We start from the raw sequence: 18,839 nt of genomic DNA, 5'->3' as shown, positions 1-18,839 counted from the left end.
ACATCGGCTGCAGTAATTTACAGTTCTAACGATGTGAAGCAAACTGTTAAAAACGGTATCCAGAAACTCTGTCAAGAAGAGGTTAACTATGTCTGTAAAGGTTCTGGCTGGACTCTGTCTAGTATAAACCGATTGGAGCTAAGAATTAGTCATTTCACACCGCTGCGGAACTAAATGATTATAAGATTGCTGGCTTTCGCAAATGATCCTGTAGTAGAATAGAAATTATGTAATAAATATTATGTTTGTAAAAAGAACTTGTGGTGTTTCATTCCTCGAACCTGTTACTATTATGTTAAATTGATGTTATATTTAATTTTTTTGCATCGTCCTAGATCGTACCAAGGACCTTAGTCGACCTAATCAATCAGTATATAGATTACAAATTTATTTAATGAATTTTGGAATTTTTCCCGAATTTCTAGCTAAATAATTATGGATTTTCAAGATGGCGGCCAAATGACAAGATGGCGGGTGTCACAGCAATAATAAATGATTACTGCACTCTAGCGGATAAGAATTAATCTAACATGGCGTCAGCGCACTCTCGCCGACGATACACTGATGATGGCTTCCAGCAGACGAGGGCAAGATGGCGGACATGACGTCATACTACCTGACGATATATATGCTTTGAAAAAAAGTGGAGGGAGTCAGTATGCCTGCGTCCACCACGAGGGAAGGATCGGTCGCCATTTTTATTTTTTTTTGCACTCGTCGGGTTCGAACCGAGGACTCCGAGCTCCGTGTCGAAAAAGTATGCTTTTTAAATATTTTTATTAAATTTTTATTATTTGAATTTTTTTAATAAATTTTAATTTTTTTTATTAAAATCGGATAATAAAAAAGTTAAAGATGGCGACCGTAACGAAAATTGCAACGGTGACGACATAATCCAAGATGGCGGTCATGGTATCCTTATTCCTAGAAATGGCTTAACTGAGGCTTGAGTTAAGGATGCTTAAGCCTATTTTAGGAATTGGTGTTCTTTCTAAGGCAAAAGACATTTGTGGTTTTTTGAAATCCTAATTTTTCCTCGAAACGGGAATTTTTCCCTCGAAAACGGGAAATTTTGAGTCATTTTGAGTCATTTTTGAGGAATTTTGAGGAATTTTTGCCGCCGTGACGTCACAATCCAAGATGGCGGACACCGGCACCGGCACCACCGCCTGAGGCCTGTTTCCGGAGCCCCATTTACATACTACTCATTAGGATGCAAGTTTTTCAAAAAGAAAGCACATTCGACCAAACAAATAGACGCGCAATACACACAGGACACGCAATTGACATACAATATGGACATGAAATACACGCAATGTTCATACAATACACACACTAGACACGCAATGAACACTTTGAACACACACCGAACACGCAATAGACACACAATACACACACTGGACATGCAATGAACACGCAATACACATATACACATACAGGACATGCTTTTGACTAAAATGAAGTACATTCGGACGAAAATTCAACTTTTTTGTGATACGATCTCGCCACAGGTTACGATAGGGATAAAGCCCCTACAGTTCCAGCGACATTTCACTACCTATACGACTAAATGGCTACGAGGCTACATGGCTACGAGTTTACAAGGCTACTAGGCTACGAGGCTACGAATATACAAGGCTGCAACGGGATACAATAGCTCCATTTGGCAACGAGAGTTACTTTATCTCATTTAAAATTAGTCCCGATTCTTGCACCAGTTGGCGCCACGTGTTGTACAGTCACTGTTTTTAAGTGGGATGCTGGATTCTTACTCACGATCGCAAGAAGAGAGCTTCGCTAGACATCAAGGAGAAGGAAGTTCGTCTTGTATGATAGTGTTTCACAGTCGCTTTAAGGCATATTATTTGAGTGTGTAATGATTTTATTCTGTTTAAATCCCGCCTGATAAAAAAGATTGTAAGTACCGATTTAGTAACAGAAAGACACTAATAAATGTATTTCTGAATAAAATTTGCATGTCTCATTAAGTAAAGATTTTTCTTGTAGAGATTGATTTCTCAGAAATAATCAGAAGCCCTCGTAGTACATCAGCAGAAGTCTCGCCAGGAATAATCAGGAGCACACGAAGAAAACTAACGCACGTTTTCCTAAACCAAGATTAGTAAATAAAAAATAAAAATAAAAAAAATAAAAATTAAAAAAAATACAACAAAAAAATCTTCTTCAACCTTGTGAACTTTTTCATTCAGCAAGCATAGTACAAGCCATAATTCTTTGTATTAATTTTCTGTATTGGTGGATTCGTAACGGTGTGGGTAATTTTTGTACATGAAATATTCACACCCAATATACATATTAATTTTTGCTTAATTAGCTTCGAAGCTATGATTAATAATTTTCAACTCATAATCACTCCTTTTTCTCACCAGTGAGAAAGTGATTTGCCCATTATGGAATTTAGTAATGTACTAGCTGCCCGACCCGGCTTCGCACGGTAGTATTAATGGGGGGGGGGGGGAAATGAGACCAAATCTCTTATTTACAGTTATAATAAATGACATAAAATGAAAATTAATTAATAGCACCGATGGTTTCCCGACTGTCGAGCACGCAACGTTGTCATGGAGACGAAGTACCCACTGTTTCCCGGGCTTAAACACCAATCAACATTGATAATCAGTTTATTATTAATTATAAATTTTTAAGACCATTAATCGCAATAAAAACTACCCTATCTCTCAAGTTGGAAAAAATTACACATAAATGCCCATTTTCATCGAAATCAGTTGACTTGGTGAAGGGGACCTTTTTAGAAATCAGATGTAGTTAGTAATTGTCTTCTTAATTTGAATAATTTATATCACTTTCAAATCCCGACCGACTTTGTTCTACCAGTGTATAGTTATTTACCTGTATATATCTAAAAATTGGTGGTCTGTATTTAATGATTGATGAGGACTACACTAACAATGAAATAGTCGTTGCCATGGAGACGAATGAAGCATCAACAATGCTACAGCCGTTGCCGTGGTGATTTTCTGCCAACTCATACATACATCACATTAGAAAACTCTAAAATTATCAGATTAAGACCATTAATCGAAATAAAAACTATCCTATCTCTCAAGTTGGAAAAAATTACACATAAATGCCAATTTTCATCGAAATCGGTTAAGTGGTTTAGGAGTCCATTGAGGACAAACATTGTGACACGAGATTTATATATATTAAGATGGAAAAAATTACACATAAATGCCAATTTTCATCGAAATCGGTTAAGTGGTTTAGGAGTCCATTGAGGACAAACATTGTGACACGAGATTTATATATATTAAGATAAGTTAGCAAAAGACCTTTCAAACAAATAAGGTTTCATATAAATACGTTGAGTCATTTTACAGTGATGCCGGAACAAACAGATATAAGACAAAAAAAGGAAAGGTTTATATTTATGATTATAATAAAGTAAATAGTATTTTACTGTAGTTTATTCATAATTTCATTAAATGTTTATACTTATTTCCCCGAAAAGTATTATAATTAGTATATATTAGTAGGATGCAACGCATATTTAGACTATCAAACAATACCACCTTTCGGAATCTTATGAGATCCTAATAGCTCATGAACAAATAAAGAAATATTTGCAACAAAAAACAACCCCAAAAAAAAAACACTGGATTTCAGGGGCGGCTCTAGGAAAGACTTTTCGGGAGGAGCTATCGTGCAAAGAATGAATGCAGTTGCTAAAATACGAACTTAAACAGTTCAGATTTTGTCTTTGTAATATTTACAAATTTATAGTCTCAAATATTTAACTTCAGTTATTTCATACAACTTTAGGTGAAATAAAAGTTGAACATATTGTCATGATTTATAATAAGGGGAGAACTAGGTTCTTAAGGGATAGCCCAATTAGGTTTTTTTTTACAATTTTATTGATAACTAATATTTACATTTATAATAAATTATTGTAGTTAAAAATATCCGATCACAAATCCCTGGCACTTAAAAAATGTTTATTCTCAAGTCACTCAATGTCTGTCAAGTTCCGCAGTTCGCACTCCTCACTGGAGCTAGGCTCAACAGAGGTTCGCCCCTTACCGCGCGCCTGTCCGCACACACAGTCTCGCGCCACTCAGTCACACTCTCTGGATCCAGTAGAACTTCGCGTCGCACCACTCTGTGGGTGGGGGTGGGGGGGGGGGGAGGTGGGGGGTGTTCTCTCAACCTCTTTGTCGATGTCTCACTTATCTTCGCTCTCGGAACTCCGGAACTGTCGCAGGAATCGCTCGGAACTCCCGCAGCGGCCGGCGTCACTGCTTAAGTACTCGTGGGTCGTCTTTCCAGAACCGACGAGAGCGGCTGTGACGAGTCGCGTCTTACCGGGCCCACCCGACGCCCTAACAGTCCAGAAAAGCAGCGTAAATTCGCGCCACTCCACGCGGCGGTCCGCGGAATTCCCGAGGCAGCTCGGCAAGACGATGCGCGTGGTGTGGAGGGGGGAGGGGTAGCGACGGCTCTTGTAATGCGGCCAGGCAAGCGTGACATGCCTTACGGCACGTGACACTGCGCGTGACGTCAGTGGCCGTGCAGGGCCGCCAGCCAGCTCCGAACCTGGCGCGTGTCGCGGTCCTGTCTGCGTTCGTAACAATATGAATTTAAGTATTTGTGTAACAAAAATTAATGGAGCTCGGAAGAGGCTATCGCCGTGTGTGTCGTCAACAATATCGAGATCCACCCGCAGTTAAAAAGAAAAAAAAACACTCAATTTTGAGCGAGCCGTCTGATATAATGTTTCAGGTTATTTGGACAGTATGTGTACATCATTAACATCGTGATGTGTTATAATGATACTTCCCTGTAACTTATATACTCATGATATCACAACGATACAAACAGCAATATTTTTACCAAATAAAAAAAAATACTCCTGATATTATCAAGTTTCACAGGCCGATAAAAACATCCCTTTTATAGTTTCCTAAAATTATTGAGAAAGTAGATAAAAGTTTACTTTTTACCACGCTTTTATTAGCTTGACCTGTATGTACGAGTGAATGGACTATGTAATAAAATATTTCCATTCATTTTTACCCACTTTTGGACTTCCGATTGTGTTGAAATTTTGCATACATGCAAAGAACCTCTGAAAATACACTATTTCGATAACTTAAGACCTTAGTGTTAAGGGGGTGTAGGGGTCAGATGGTAAAAAAAAAAAAATCTAAAATCAAGCTATGGATAATAACCATTCTTTGTGTATCTATAATGTCGGGGCATTTTGGGAATTTTTCTCCGAGTCGATTGTGCACTTAGATGGGGAGGGGGAATGCCTTTTCAATTTGTAGTGTTTCCGATCTAAATGGTCGGGTTATGGCGGTAAACGTGCCGGGGGAGGGGTTGAAGCCCTAAAATTTTTAACGCTCCCGTAACCCGCCTTGGAGGCTGATTTTAGGAAAACCCCGTGCCCAGTTAATGTGTATGTAATATAAAGAATATCCCTGCCGAGTTTCAAGCCTGTAGACATATACTTGAAAGACGGTCAAGAGCTTTCTTTTTACCTAGAACTAACCAATTTAAATCAGTCTTCCTTTAAATTAGTTTTTCAAAACCATACACTTTTGTTATTTATTTTCATAATAATTTTTAACCTGCAAGCTAAATACATTGTGGTTTTTATTTTTATTAATGAATGTCTGCTAATCTGTAGTAGTGCTGTAGTGCTAATGCGCAGAGGTAAACAATTAGGTACGAAATGTATAAAACATGGCAGCATTTTATTTTGAGACTAAAAATAACAAAACCAATTTATAGTTTAAAAAAACTACAAATTTTTTTTATCTTTGGATAAACTAAAAATAAAAAAACAGCGTTTTTTCAACAGCCGAATAATGCACTACAACTCTGTATAACTAAAAGCATGGGGGTGCTTGATATTATTTGTCTTAAATTTTCTATCACTATTTTTAGGATGTAGTCATTACGAAAGTGATAGGAGAGAGCACACCACTCTTTTAGTTGTACATAGTTGTGGTACATTATGCGGCTGATGGACAAAAAATAAATTTTTTAAAACTAATTACTTTATTTTTAGTTCATTGAACGATAAAAGTTTTTTCTTCTACAAGTTTTTATTATTCCATTAATGTAGACGATCTATGACGATTCATCAATGATCCTTCTCCGCGATAAACAATATCGAAACTCACTTAACCTTTATACATAAATATGCTTTTTAGAGAGTCGAATGATATTAAAGTATCAGGCTGTTAGTACTGAGAGAAGGTGTACATTCTTAACACTGTTTATGTAACAAAATGTAACCACCCAGAATCATATAATCTTCTGATATAAAATTGAAATAAAATGGCAATAAAATGAATCAGGTAACTGAAGTGTTTTTTTTTTTTAACAAATGTGTATTTAAATACTAGGCTATTAGTATCAGATAAGAGGTACAACAAAAGTTTTCGTAAAAATGACAACATTCCTTATCTATCTGTTCCTATATGTATATATTTCCTGCATCACACACAAACAACTGGATGATTTGAATAAAACCATTTTCTCAGTAAGGTTTTTGGCTAAATTAACAGCTAGACTGTGCATATCATTACGAAATTTCACCTTTAAAGGAGAGAAAATAAAAAAAAATATTTTTCTGATAAAAAATCTCCGAAGTTTATTAAGTGAAAGTTAAGATTCCGAACATGAAGAGTAACAAAAAAAACCCTCCAAAATTATTTTAATTGTTAACCTCAGGGAAGAGGTAATTTTGGTTTTAAGAAAAACAATATCTTCAAAGCTAGCAGAGAGAAAAATAAGAAGGCGAGCATGAATAACGTACGGAGTGTAATTTTTTTTGTTTTTAAAAATTCGACCACTATGGGCTAGAAAAAAAGAGTAAGCTTGGTTGTATATTAAAATATCACTCCTACAAAGCAAAAAAAAAAAGTTAGAAACCCAGCAAATGAACATTCTTGAATTTTATATTAAAATAATTAATATCTCCGAAAAATATCCAAGCTGTTATTTATGAATAGCCTAACTTTTTTTATAAATATAAACTGCAAACTTCTTAACATTATTTCCTTAAATTCCACCCCCAAGAGTGTAAGAATTTGGGTCTGTTTCATGAAAAACATTATATTCCAGGAACTAAACAAGCGAGAGGTAAGAAACTAAAGAAAAATTAATTACACGAAGAGTAACCTAGCGTTATTTATTTTTTCAATTTTTTAAAACTGGAAATCTAAAGGTGCCGCGCCAATTTTTTTTTCTTTTGGTGCCACGGTAATTTAGTTGTTTCGTTTCGCTTGTACGCATTCCAAGCGAATGTTGTTTTAACCACTTACGGGAATTTAAGTTGTGCAGAGCTGAGTACGATGTTTGTGGCTAGATTTTCGAAAACGAGTGGCGTGATCGCTTAGTGGTTGCCTTGACAACTGACTGCGCGGTTTGCGACGCTCTGTTCGTGGGAATCTGGTCATGGCCCCCACATTCGATTACGGGCCCTGGACCCAGGATCGGAGACGACCCCCCCCCCCCCAATTTTACAGTTACGCGCAATATTATAATTGCATGGTTATTTCTTACCTACACTATTTTTAGAATGTTATTTAACCTGAAAATACAGGGTATATAATCATGGTTACTATTTTATAAGGTCCAAACTAAGCTTTGTATATAAAATTATATTACTTTAAAATAACCACAGAAAGTATTTATATTTACTTCACACGCTAAGATAAAAAAGAAAGTAGTCACAGAAAAATAATAAAAAAAAGGTATGTAAAATTTTCTAAAATTTCATTGGATAAAAAAATATTCAATTTTTTTTTAGTTTGTAAAAAATTATATTAGTTAAACATTTAAAAATCAACATGGCTGGGGCCGGACCCTGGACCCAGGGGTCCACCCAGCCCCACCCTTGTGGGGGCCATGAGTCTGGTACACCGCTGGCCTGGTTTACTTTCCTGCGCACCGCGTCCCGCGCAGGTGGCCTTGGGCCGGAAGGTGTCGCAACCTGCCGGGCGAACGCTTAACTGCGTAGGGCGCTGGTGGAGGTACAGAGGTAGCCCATATACTGGATTAACTCATAGGTAGGCTATACTGTTATGAAATCTCACTTCTATGAGGATAAAAATAGGGTAGATTTGCTTCTATAGTTGAAATGTCATATCAAGTCTGCTAAAGTGGAAGTTAAGAAACTCATAAAGCGTTATGTCATGTGTTTGTAAATTTTCTTGAAATTGGACCATGAAGGGGGTAAAAAAGGCGTTAGTTTGGTTTTATAATGAAAAAAATAATATCTCCTGAGATAATCATTTGAGAGTTAGGATGTTGGACGTGAAAAAATTCACACAATAAGTAACTGCTTTTTACCTACCACTTTCTGAAATTCCACGTCTCAGGGTGCAAAAAGAAGTAAGGTTGGTTTATAAAATAAAAACCATAACTCAAAATTAAATCAACCTGATGTTAAGAAACCTTTTATTAATGATGAACACACTGAAATTATAAACAGCAAAGGTAATGAAATTCGGGTAAGGTGTGTGTTATAATGAAAAATAATATCTCTTTAGTTAATCGAGTGGTAAATATGATATTCGACACATTGGATTAACACAACCTATACTGTAAAAGTTTGGTTGTTTTGATGTTTGTTACTTAATTATAAACTTACTACTGGACATGTTTAGATGAATTTATGGGAAAGATAAACCAATACATGAATTAAAACATAGGGTTATTTTGATTTCGAAAAAAAAATACTTATCTATAAGAAAGGTCATTAAAATAGATTAAGGCGACCCCAACAGGAATTACGTGCGTGTGAGAATCGAGTTTTAAATTATTTATGTATAGCTTATATGTGTATTATAATATGTTTAAAGGTTAAATAAACAGTTGATTTGCATTGCCATTTTGTTTGAATTTTATAATAAAGGACAAATATAAAATATTTTATTTTTATTTACCAATTAATAGTGATTATATTGCGAGTATTAGTCACCTTCATAGCTATATAGAGAAACACGATAAGTCAGAATTCGACCTGACAAACTTCTGCTACAGGTTTATAGCGAAAAAATTAGTCAACCTTATTTTCTAAAGTGTTTACAAGGCTGGTATACACCTTTTAAAAGGGAGCTAAAAATTTATTTTATTTCAAATAATAAACCAAGTTTTTAAGATGAACGCTGTGTGTTTCGATAATGTTTAACGAAACAATTTCCTACAACCAAAGCATAAATGGTCTCGATTTCGAGAAACGATTTTCGTGAAATAGTTAGGGTAACAACACGTTAGAAAAATGTATGGAACAAATGCGTAATGTCAAATTATTTCAATTAAATATAATGTGGCTATAAAACTTTGTTATATTAAAGAATAACTAATTTTTTATTGATACCAATTAAACATACTGTAAAAACTAAATAAAAAAGCACCCCATGAAGAATATAAACGAAAATCTCTTTAAATTTGAACTTCTATAAGATGTCCCCAAAAATATAGAATATTTAACCCATTTACATTACTTCGAAATGACTTTCTTGCCTCTATCAAACACTACTACATTATCTCTGAAAATACCTAAAGGATGTGTAAATTAGATTACCAACGTAACCATTTATACTTAATGGAATATATATTTTAAAAATATTTAACTACAAATTTACCATTTACCTTTTTAAACATTATAAAATATTTTATTGGGATTGCTCTAAAATATTTTGTAAATACTATAATTTTTTTGATAGGAGTAGCGTGCCAAATTGTATTCTATTTAATTTAAAGCCTTCTTTAAGTGTCAAGATCAGAATCACAAGTTATCGGAGTTAATGACAGGTTTTAAACTGACACCCCGAGACATCTCACCCTATATCTTGTCTCTGTATCAAGCTTGCGATCACAAACACAATTCCAGAAAGTAAAATAATGTAAGTAAAAAAAATAAACTATAATAATATTTACCTGTCCACCTCAGAAGGTCGTAAATTCGCTTTACCTGAAAAAGAAATAAAAAATGGCATCATTAATGTGTTACATTAAAGCGAACACATGATAATACATACATTTCCCAATGTTTGGCACTGCACACTATACTGAATCATCATTGTTTTTCAAACATAGGTTTTCTACCAGAAATAATTTTGAAATTGAGCTTTGAATTTTAGTTGTTTTAATATATTGAAGCTGTGGAAACACGTTAAATAAATTTATGATTAAAATGGTCAAAACGTTCAAATATCTTTTTTTGAAATAGCAAGTAAATGGAAGACTATGTTATGGAGACTGCGTCTCCGTATGTATTGCTATGTGCCGTGCGCCTGAGCGCGCGGAAAACGCAACCCGCCCTGCTGAGTGCGAGCGGCCGCCAAGGAAACGTCTCGACAATCTTCGGAGCTGTTCGGACATCCTCGTGTTTGGCGGGGAACCGAGCGGGAACTCCGTCCCGCTGATCCGGTCCCACGAGCCTCGGGAAGCTTCCGGCAACTGGTAGAAGCTTGCCCGAGACATATAAGGCCCGGTGCACACGTGCGGACATTGTCAGCGCGGCGCCGCTGCGGCGCCGCAACGTTGCCGCAGAAATACATTCACACAGTACGGACAAATACCGCACACTCTGAACGATGCCGACTAACGAGATGGATGTGTACAAACGTAAACGGGAATTCTTTGTATACCTAGTATACACATGTTTATTGGATACATAAAACTAGGAAACATTGGGTGCATCCGTTCACCGACTCAAGACTCCTGAGGGACAGATTTGCAAGTTTTATTCCTTGTCATCCTTTCGTCAAACGATTCGCAAAATTTACAGCACATGTTGATCCACGCACTTCTTTTTTTTATTACGGTCATGGTATTCTTCAACGGCTACGTTCCATATCTCTGGATAACTTTTAACTTCTGCTATGAAGAGTTCAACATCTAATATGTCTTCAAATTCACGTGATGCTGCCATCTCACTTTGCGGCAATCGACCGCACGTGTGCACTGCTCGATTGACACCAATGTACTAAGGAACGTAGTTGGACGTGCGGCGCCGCAGCGTGCCTGTGGGATCTACGGACAAAAATGTAAGCACAGTGGACGTGCAATGGACGTGCGGTGCCGCTGCGGCGCCGCAGCTGTGTGTGCATTACTTCTTATCAGTCAAGCCTTCCGAGAAGGCATCTCCGGCGCCGCAGCGGCACCGCGCGGACAATGTCCGCACGTGTGCACCGGGCCTAAATGGACCGAAGTAGCTTGGCTTCTGGGTTGTAGCTGCGTCCTTGGCGAATAATTCACCGACGTTTCGGTCGACACTGCAGTCGCCATCACCAGGGAGCAGTTACCTACTGTACTCGGTACTTTTTAGGTTCGATTTTCATATTTTTTTCCAGTAGAGCAGTTAATTAAATTATAGAAATCATACATGTTGGAGGGGGAGCTCTGGACCTTCAGAGCTGATGCTGATGATACGCATTGGCTTACGATTTGCTGTACTCAGTAGGCAACTGCTCCCTGATGATGGCGAGTGCAATGTCGACCGAAACGTCGGTGAATTATTCGCCGAGGACGCGGCTGCAACCCAGAAGCCAAGCTACTTCAGACAATGGCCGTGAAAGCCTGCGAACATTATATAAATGGACCGCCATCTGACGAGTCCCGGGGAGACGTAGTGAGAGCGACACCCAGGAAGTATGAGGCTACTCTACTCGACTGAAGAAGACACCGTCAACGCCGCTACGCCGTCACTTTGACTGGAAAGTGACCTCAAATGTGTATTAACGGTGGAAGTAGAGGCACCACTTGGTGGTAAAGCGTTTTGTAGCTGTATTCAAGTTGAAAGTAGTAAACACAGTGCGGGACTTGAACTTTGGCTTGGAGAAACTATACGCGGTAATATTGAGGGACCAAAGTTAAGACGGCAGTAAGGCAAGCGTGTGACGGAGGCGTAGCGCGACGTGAATGACGTTAACCTGACTTGGACTTTGTTTCAACGAGTTAAAAGACAGTGTTCTCACCTAGTCTTTTCGTCGGCCGGTGCAAACTGTACTGCGAATAAGTGAGAGTTGCGGTGCACACGTTTTTTGGAGCAGCAAAATGCTGTACATCGGCAAGCGTGACGGAAGTGGAGATCATCTTTGAGCCTCTCGTTGCTGGACGGGCTGCGAGAAGAGGAGTGGTTCATGTGCCGTCAGCAGGCCCCTGGGGCTGTTCTTATCAGCACAGCTGCGAGATTCTGTCGTAGAGCTGTTCCTCCGACAGGCGAAACATCGCGGATGTTGCGGTGCGAAGTGAGGGAGGCCACACTGACTGGACCAGGCTACTATCGGAGGGATATTTAGCGAGTAGACACGGCACGCCTGCAGTAACCGGCCGAGAATACTGTTTCTTCCTTTCCTGGAATATACTTATTACAATTAAAACGTTTTCTTGTACCGCTGCTACATAGTGGTGTTAACGTATTTTTTTTTTAATTATCTAAATGAGCAGTGGAAAGCTTGTAAATATTTTTCTCATGTTTGCTCTGTATATATTTTTTAATGATTTTGCATTGCATATTTTTAATCGAAGAGCCTACAATATTTGTTGGTGTTAATATGCTGTGAGCTGAGTTTTATTATTTTTGAGTTTGATGCAGTGCTGGTATTCTGTTAATATTAGGTCTTTTACTAGTGACAAGAGCAAATACGTAATTTAATGTATTTTGGGGCTTTTTGCTAAAGCATTATTTCTTGTTGAGTAATTTTTAGTACTTTTCTGCCTCTCTTATATTTGCTGTATTTTTTGACGGTGTAGGTATTCATGCACTACCACGTAATCAGGGTGTGCTGTGTTGAGCTCAACGCAAAAGAGGCATTGCGGAGTAGACGACTACCCATTAAGGATATTGTGGAAATTTGTATTGAGGCTATTCTTACGGCTGGTTTTTTTATTGTTCGCAGATGCGTTACGCGCACACTGGCAGTCTATCCAAGAATTATTACTCTTTTTGTATCCTGTGCTTACCAGAAATTAATATTTGTGTTTTGAAAGTGTTTTTTTTTTAAATAAATGTGCATATTAAGACACCTGGTACTCACTGCTGATAACCAATTCCCTATTTCCTCTATGGTGAGGGGAGGTAACAACTAATCCGACGATAATTTGAGCAACAAAGTTAAATACACAATACCTTATTAGCTGGCAATATGACGCAATGTTGAAATGCCACACTCGCATTTGAGAGGACCCTCATTATGATCCCGAGCCATCGATCCATTTCACTTTTCAGTTGTTTACCGTAATAACTACAGGGTGAATTTTCAAATCGTTCTTAGACTTAGGTCATGGCCGATTTATACTCAAATTTACTTGTCCGTCTCAAATGAAGTCGTTTTCAACGAGATTTAGCGTGATAAACCTGTATCAATAAAGGAGAGTGTTTGCCCGTAGTTCACTTAGCGAGGCATATAACCGTGGATTCTACGTAAGAACTTCGAAAATACATTTTCGAAATTATTCTTGTTTCTTTTTGAATTATTATTTTTTTTTAGCGATTTTGAATTTCGATCCCAGGGATGAAAGCAACTACTACAATCCGAACACTTCCGAAGTTTACCGAAGTAAAAGGGCAGATCAGAGTATTAAATAATAGTTCTTTATTATTTTCCGGGAGGGTAGGTTAGGCTAAGTTATGGTAGCTAAAATGAAAGATTGGTAAGGTTAGCGTTATTTAAAATACATCACGACATTAAAATGTATAAATCCTTGCAATATGTGGTTTTTCCCGGTTGAAGTCCGAGCATATATTGTGTAGTAATTTATGCTTGTCTAGTTGTGTTCTATAACCCTTTAATGTCTGTACCACGAATTTTGAAATAGCCTGTATTTGACAACAAACTTTTCAAACAATTCATAATATGTTAAGGCTGGACATTCTAGAATCCAAAAATGTTAACCTTAATATTGCTTCCGTGATTTTTCCATATACGTAGTTTATCTAAAGGACTCCACGCCATTAAAAAAAAAAAAAAAAAACCGGTGCGTGTTATTAAGTAGGGCCTACGCACGTTAGAAGTTATACTTACTTGGCGTAATAAAAAACCAACAAAATTTTGTATGTAAATAATTAATGGAAATAAAATAAAATGTATTGAGTGATATAAATACGGCTGGTAAAGTATAAATTCAATTAAAGTTAAAAATGTTTGATAAATACTCAGTATTTAATGTTAATATAAACATGTGTATAAATTTAATTATTTTATATGGTAAAATAATCGAGATTCAATTTAATTAATAATGAAAATCAATAAATATGATGAATGTTTATTCTAATTTATTAAAATTAATTATTTATTAAATGACTATGTAATAATTTATAATTCAGTTTGCAAATAAATTATACATACAACCTCACAAACACTCCCATGAAAACTACTGGAGACTAATAAACCTTCCACAGACACTCCCTGCCAGGGACAGAGGAGGCTTACAAGCAACCTGACATCGTTATACATAACCTCACTAATATAAATACACTTTAAAAAGTTTATAAACACATTTTATATTACCAATATTCACAATAAATAAATGTTTTTTAATGATATGGTTCAGTAATCAATATAAATCTCTAAAGTATAAGATTAAAAGAACACAAATAATTTTTATATGTAGCTTTTTTTTTTCATCCTATGAAAATTTCATAGCATGGTGAGCTCGCAACGCAACGTAAAGATACACTCTTAATTTTTTTTCACAACGCGCTTAAAGAAGTTTAACTTAAAACAAACTAAAAAAAGCAAATAATCGCAAGTTTCCAAGTTGACAGGTCTCACAAATTTGTAGCCAATGAGCAGGTGGCATTTACCCGAGTCGTTCCTTGATGTAAATTATTGAAACCACGGAAATTTTCCAGTCCCTACTAATATGTGATACATTTGTAGTGAGACATTCGTAGAAATAATCCTTAAACGAAACTAACGGAGTGAAACTGTAACCATTCTCAACGTTGGGGGGTTGAAACCGCGTCTCTAACAGAACCATTCCATAATTTGAGACACAGCCTGTTCTTATTATGCGTAGGTGTATCTCCGGCTGGCAAGCTTCCTAACTGCGCGCGGCGCTCATTCGAGGAGGTTTAATTATAGGCGGTGGGAAGAGTGGAAGGTTAAGGGGGTTAGCAAAAGGAGGGTAGGACGAGGAGAAAATGAAGGAGTGGGAGAAAAGGGAGGGAGGGGAGGAAGGAAAGCTCGCCGAAGCGGAGATGAGCTTCCCGTCATTACGGCGTATTTCAACATTCGCGCCTTCATTTCCAAAACCCCTCATCCACCCCCTTCGGGCCCGCCCTGTCGCACGCAGTCAGCCAACCCCCCTTTGTGCGAGCTCTAAGATTGAATTCTTAGAAACTACCTCCTCCCCCCCTACCCCGACACCCCTTCCGGGAGGCACACGGCCTAATTAGAAATTATGACGTCGGGCATTCGGGCAGACTGCATCGCAGGTTGAAAGGATCGGACGCATACCAGCTGACGTTGTCTTGGCGCCGCGTGCGAAGCTAAACACTTAGGCTGGGCTCTCAACTAAATAAAAAAATAAAAAAAGGGGGTGGTCTGTAAAGTCGGTTTACGGACGATAATTTTACGTGATAACGTCATAAGAAAACATTGATGAAAAATTGCATACTCTTTAATTTTCAAATATTATTTACAGTTTTTGCAAATTTAATTTAAATAATTTGTTTAAATATAATCACGAACAATTAGTTAAAAAGCCAGCCTTAACCTGTTTGATATTATAGAAGATTTTCTCGCACGGTGGTTGGCCGGTTCTTGCACGCTCGGCTCAGGCGGAACGAGACAATGATTCATACTTTTTCGTGCGTGCAGCTGGCGTTCATCGATTTATAAGACGTTATCACGTCAACATATATAAATCATTCGGTACTCCCAGAGATGTATAAACATCAACCTCGGCAACGAGAAAGTACACGTGTTCTCATGTTGTTAATGTTGCAAAAAAAAAAAACTTATAATACGAAATACGGACGCAAAATTTAGAGCAGAAATATTAACAATAATGCCGAGCGTGATGAATATACTGAACAATAAAATATTCGCTTTTCAAGTACACGCCAAAATTTTCTAGACGCGAATCACCACACTCTTCTTTCTGCGCCCGCCGCTAGAATTCGCTGCCTTAATCGCCACCGTTGCTTGCCACCACCACGCACGGACGGCAGCACAAATGTAAAATTTACGTAAATTATAAATGGTTCTGATAAAAAAAAGACACGAAGCAATCCTAAACGCCCGGGTTTAGATCTGATTTTCGACAAGGAATTTTATTAAAATACAGTCCAGCTAGAAATAAATCATTAAACAGTCAATAATATAATGTTTTGGAACACGTTATAAGTTATATTTCTATTGAATTACTAAATATTAGCCTGAAACATTTTAAAACAATTATTATAACACTAAGTATAAGTTTTTGTAGTTGATTTTGTTTAAACGACTGAAATCAGTTTGTAAATAATTACTACCAACCAACCTTAATATTACTGTGCTGAATGGACATCATTATTATATATTTTATAATATTATTAAAACGGTAAAAAAAATAAAATAACAAGATTTGAAATACGTCTCTTGTGGTTAATAAGCACTCGCTCTATCGCTGTGCTACTGAGCCAGTCGAAATACTGCAAGGAGACTAAATGTATTATAATTATTGGAATGCCATATTTCTTAGGTATTTTAAACTTAAGATTACATTTCACTATAACTATTTTTGCTTACCAAATATATTTCGGAGTAATTTCACTATAATAAATTTGCATTTGGCATATTAATACGTTTGGTATGCCCGTATTGTTTAAGAAAGTGACTTACATCGCTACGGGTCTATATTGCTAGATGTGGGTCCGCCATCTTTGTGTCACGTTACCGTTCATCGACTTCCGTTCCATTTTCATGAAATTACTCCTACCAAATGCTGTATACCAAAAGCTAAGAGTTTACACATTAAAAAAATCTGCCAGTACAGAACAGACCATGTACAAGAATTGTGCACGAGACCTGTGTGAAACTAAGAAATAGTTCGAGTTTGAATTTTGACGTGACAACGTCTAATAAATCGATGAACGCCGGCTGCACGCACGAAAAAGTGTCCCGTTACGCACATAGTCCCGTTACGCGGTGTCCCGTTACACTGTGTCCCGTTACGCTCATTGTACGCTTGCGGCCGCATATATCTATCTTCCACTCGATTGGAACCACCATCGATTTTACTTTTTCGAGGCACATTAAACTTGAAACACTCCCATTCGTTTCCTACTTTTCCTATCATCGTCCTATCCTTAACAGAATAACTCAGATTGTAAGAAGTTAAATAGCAAACATGTATAAAAGTTATAGTTAAAATAATCTCTTCGTTAAAGTAATAAACATATTTGAATTAATGAGTGAAAATAAAAGTAAATTTATCAATGAAATTGTAGATTTCATTTCCCTCCTTCTTTGTATCCATACAAAATAGTGATAATTCAATTAAAATGATTCAATTTTATTCATAAAAGTATGCAATCATTTAATCAATGTTTTGTTATGACGTTGTCACGTCAAACTATCGTCCGTAAACCGACTTTACAGACAACCAATTTTTTTTTGATACGGGTACGTTGCAACGAATGAATGACACGGCGGGAATTGCAACATCGTTGCACCGTGTCGTATCACAGGGTTATACACATCGACGCCACGCAATGGATAACATGCAACATACAGATACCCATCTTTACGGTCTATGCTTAGTGACGTAGCATGTTGCGCAATCCATTTAGTTAGTGTTTTTTATATATGTAATAGAGCTGAGAAGAAAATTGACTGAGTGCTTATCCTAGGATATGCTTTGTACGTCATAAGTGCAAATGAACGGATTTAACGATGATGATGGAAACTTTGCTTTATTTTTTAAAAAAAAATATGATTGCGATAATCATGGATATTAATTGCAGTCAAAATATATGTATGTATGTCATAAGTAAACAAAGGACTGAAGGTTCCGTAAAATCCTTAGACGTTAGCACTTAGGTACCTTACAAACTTTTTAAATTAAAAGGGTGGAGAGATAGCCCTAGAAATTAAAGACATCCTCTTTGTTTTGACAGTTTTTAGGCCATAACATTTTTGAAACACTTGATTTTTAAAATTTGGCTTTGTTTAAACATAGTAAATTATAACGTTTATAGTAACTGGCTGCTACAATTAGTTTCTCTTGTTAATCGTTATGTGTTGAATTATTTTTTGTGAAATACTCCTTTTTCCGCGCGTCGCTACATCGTTCAACATTACTGCTAGTGCGCTCTGTTGAGGACAAAGATAAATACGCGTGTCTTTGCCCGCTCGCGAGAAACTCAGGATCTTAGCCTTAATATACGATCTCTGCCATAACTAAACCAATTTCCAATATCAAATTAAAAAATAATATTCCATAAAACTGTTGAAAACAATATAAATTCTTTCAGTTCTTACTTTTCCCCACTAAAGAAACCTGGTATTCTTGGTTCAAATATTGACTTTGTCATAATTTATGCATGAATCCACCATTTATCACAAATTGCCAAAATATTAAATCCTCATTTGTTATAATCATTCATCTAAAATAAATGAACTCATGTTATACTTAACAAACTTCATGAAACGTAACATATTATATAACCAGGCGAAAAAAATAAAATTTTCCTTTTATATTTGTGGAACTACACTTAAAATAAGTCACATAATGTTAAGAAAAACTCTGAATTTTGCGTGAAAGCACCATATTTTTTTAATGAAAATTTCAAATTTTATGCTAAAGCTAGCTAGATGTATGTAAAATATCGGCAGTCATAC

At 36.7% G+C, this 18,839-nt stretch overlaps 1 protein-coding gene across 1 annotated transcript in view; it reads right to left on the bottom strand.

The window, feature by feature from the left end:
* The window catches only part of LOC134538612 (hemicentin-2-like), a 331,364-nt gene that overhangs the window by 56,561 nt on the left and 255,964 nt on the right, over nt 1–18,839 (bottom strand). The window contains exon 5 of the mRNA XM_063380043.1: nt 9,943–9,976. Within this exon, the coding sequence (XP_063236113.1) occupies nt 9,943–9,976 (34 nt within the window). The remainder of the gene's footprint in view (nt 1–9,942; nt 9,977–18,839) is intronic.

This window comes from Bacillus rossius, chromosome 13, assembly GCF_032445375.1.
Source record: "Bacillus rossius redtenbacheri isolate Brsri chromosome 13, Brsri_v3, whole genome shotgun sequence".
Classification (NCBI taxonomy): domain Eukaryota; kingdom Metazoa; phylum Arthropoda; class Insecta; order Phasmatodea; family Bacillidae; genus Bacillus; species Bacillus rossius.
The sequence above is the reverse complement of the archived record's forward strand: the minus strand, read 5'-3'. Positions and strand labels throughout refer to the sequence as shown.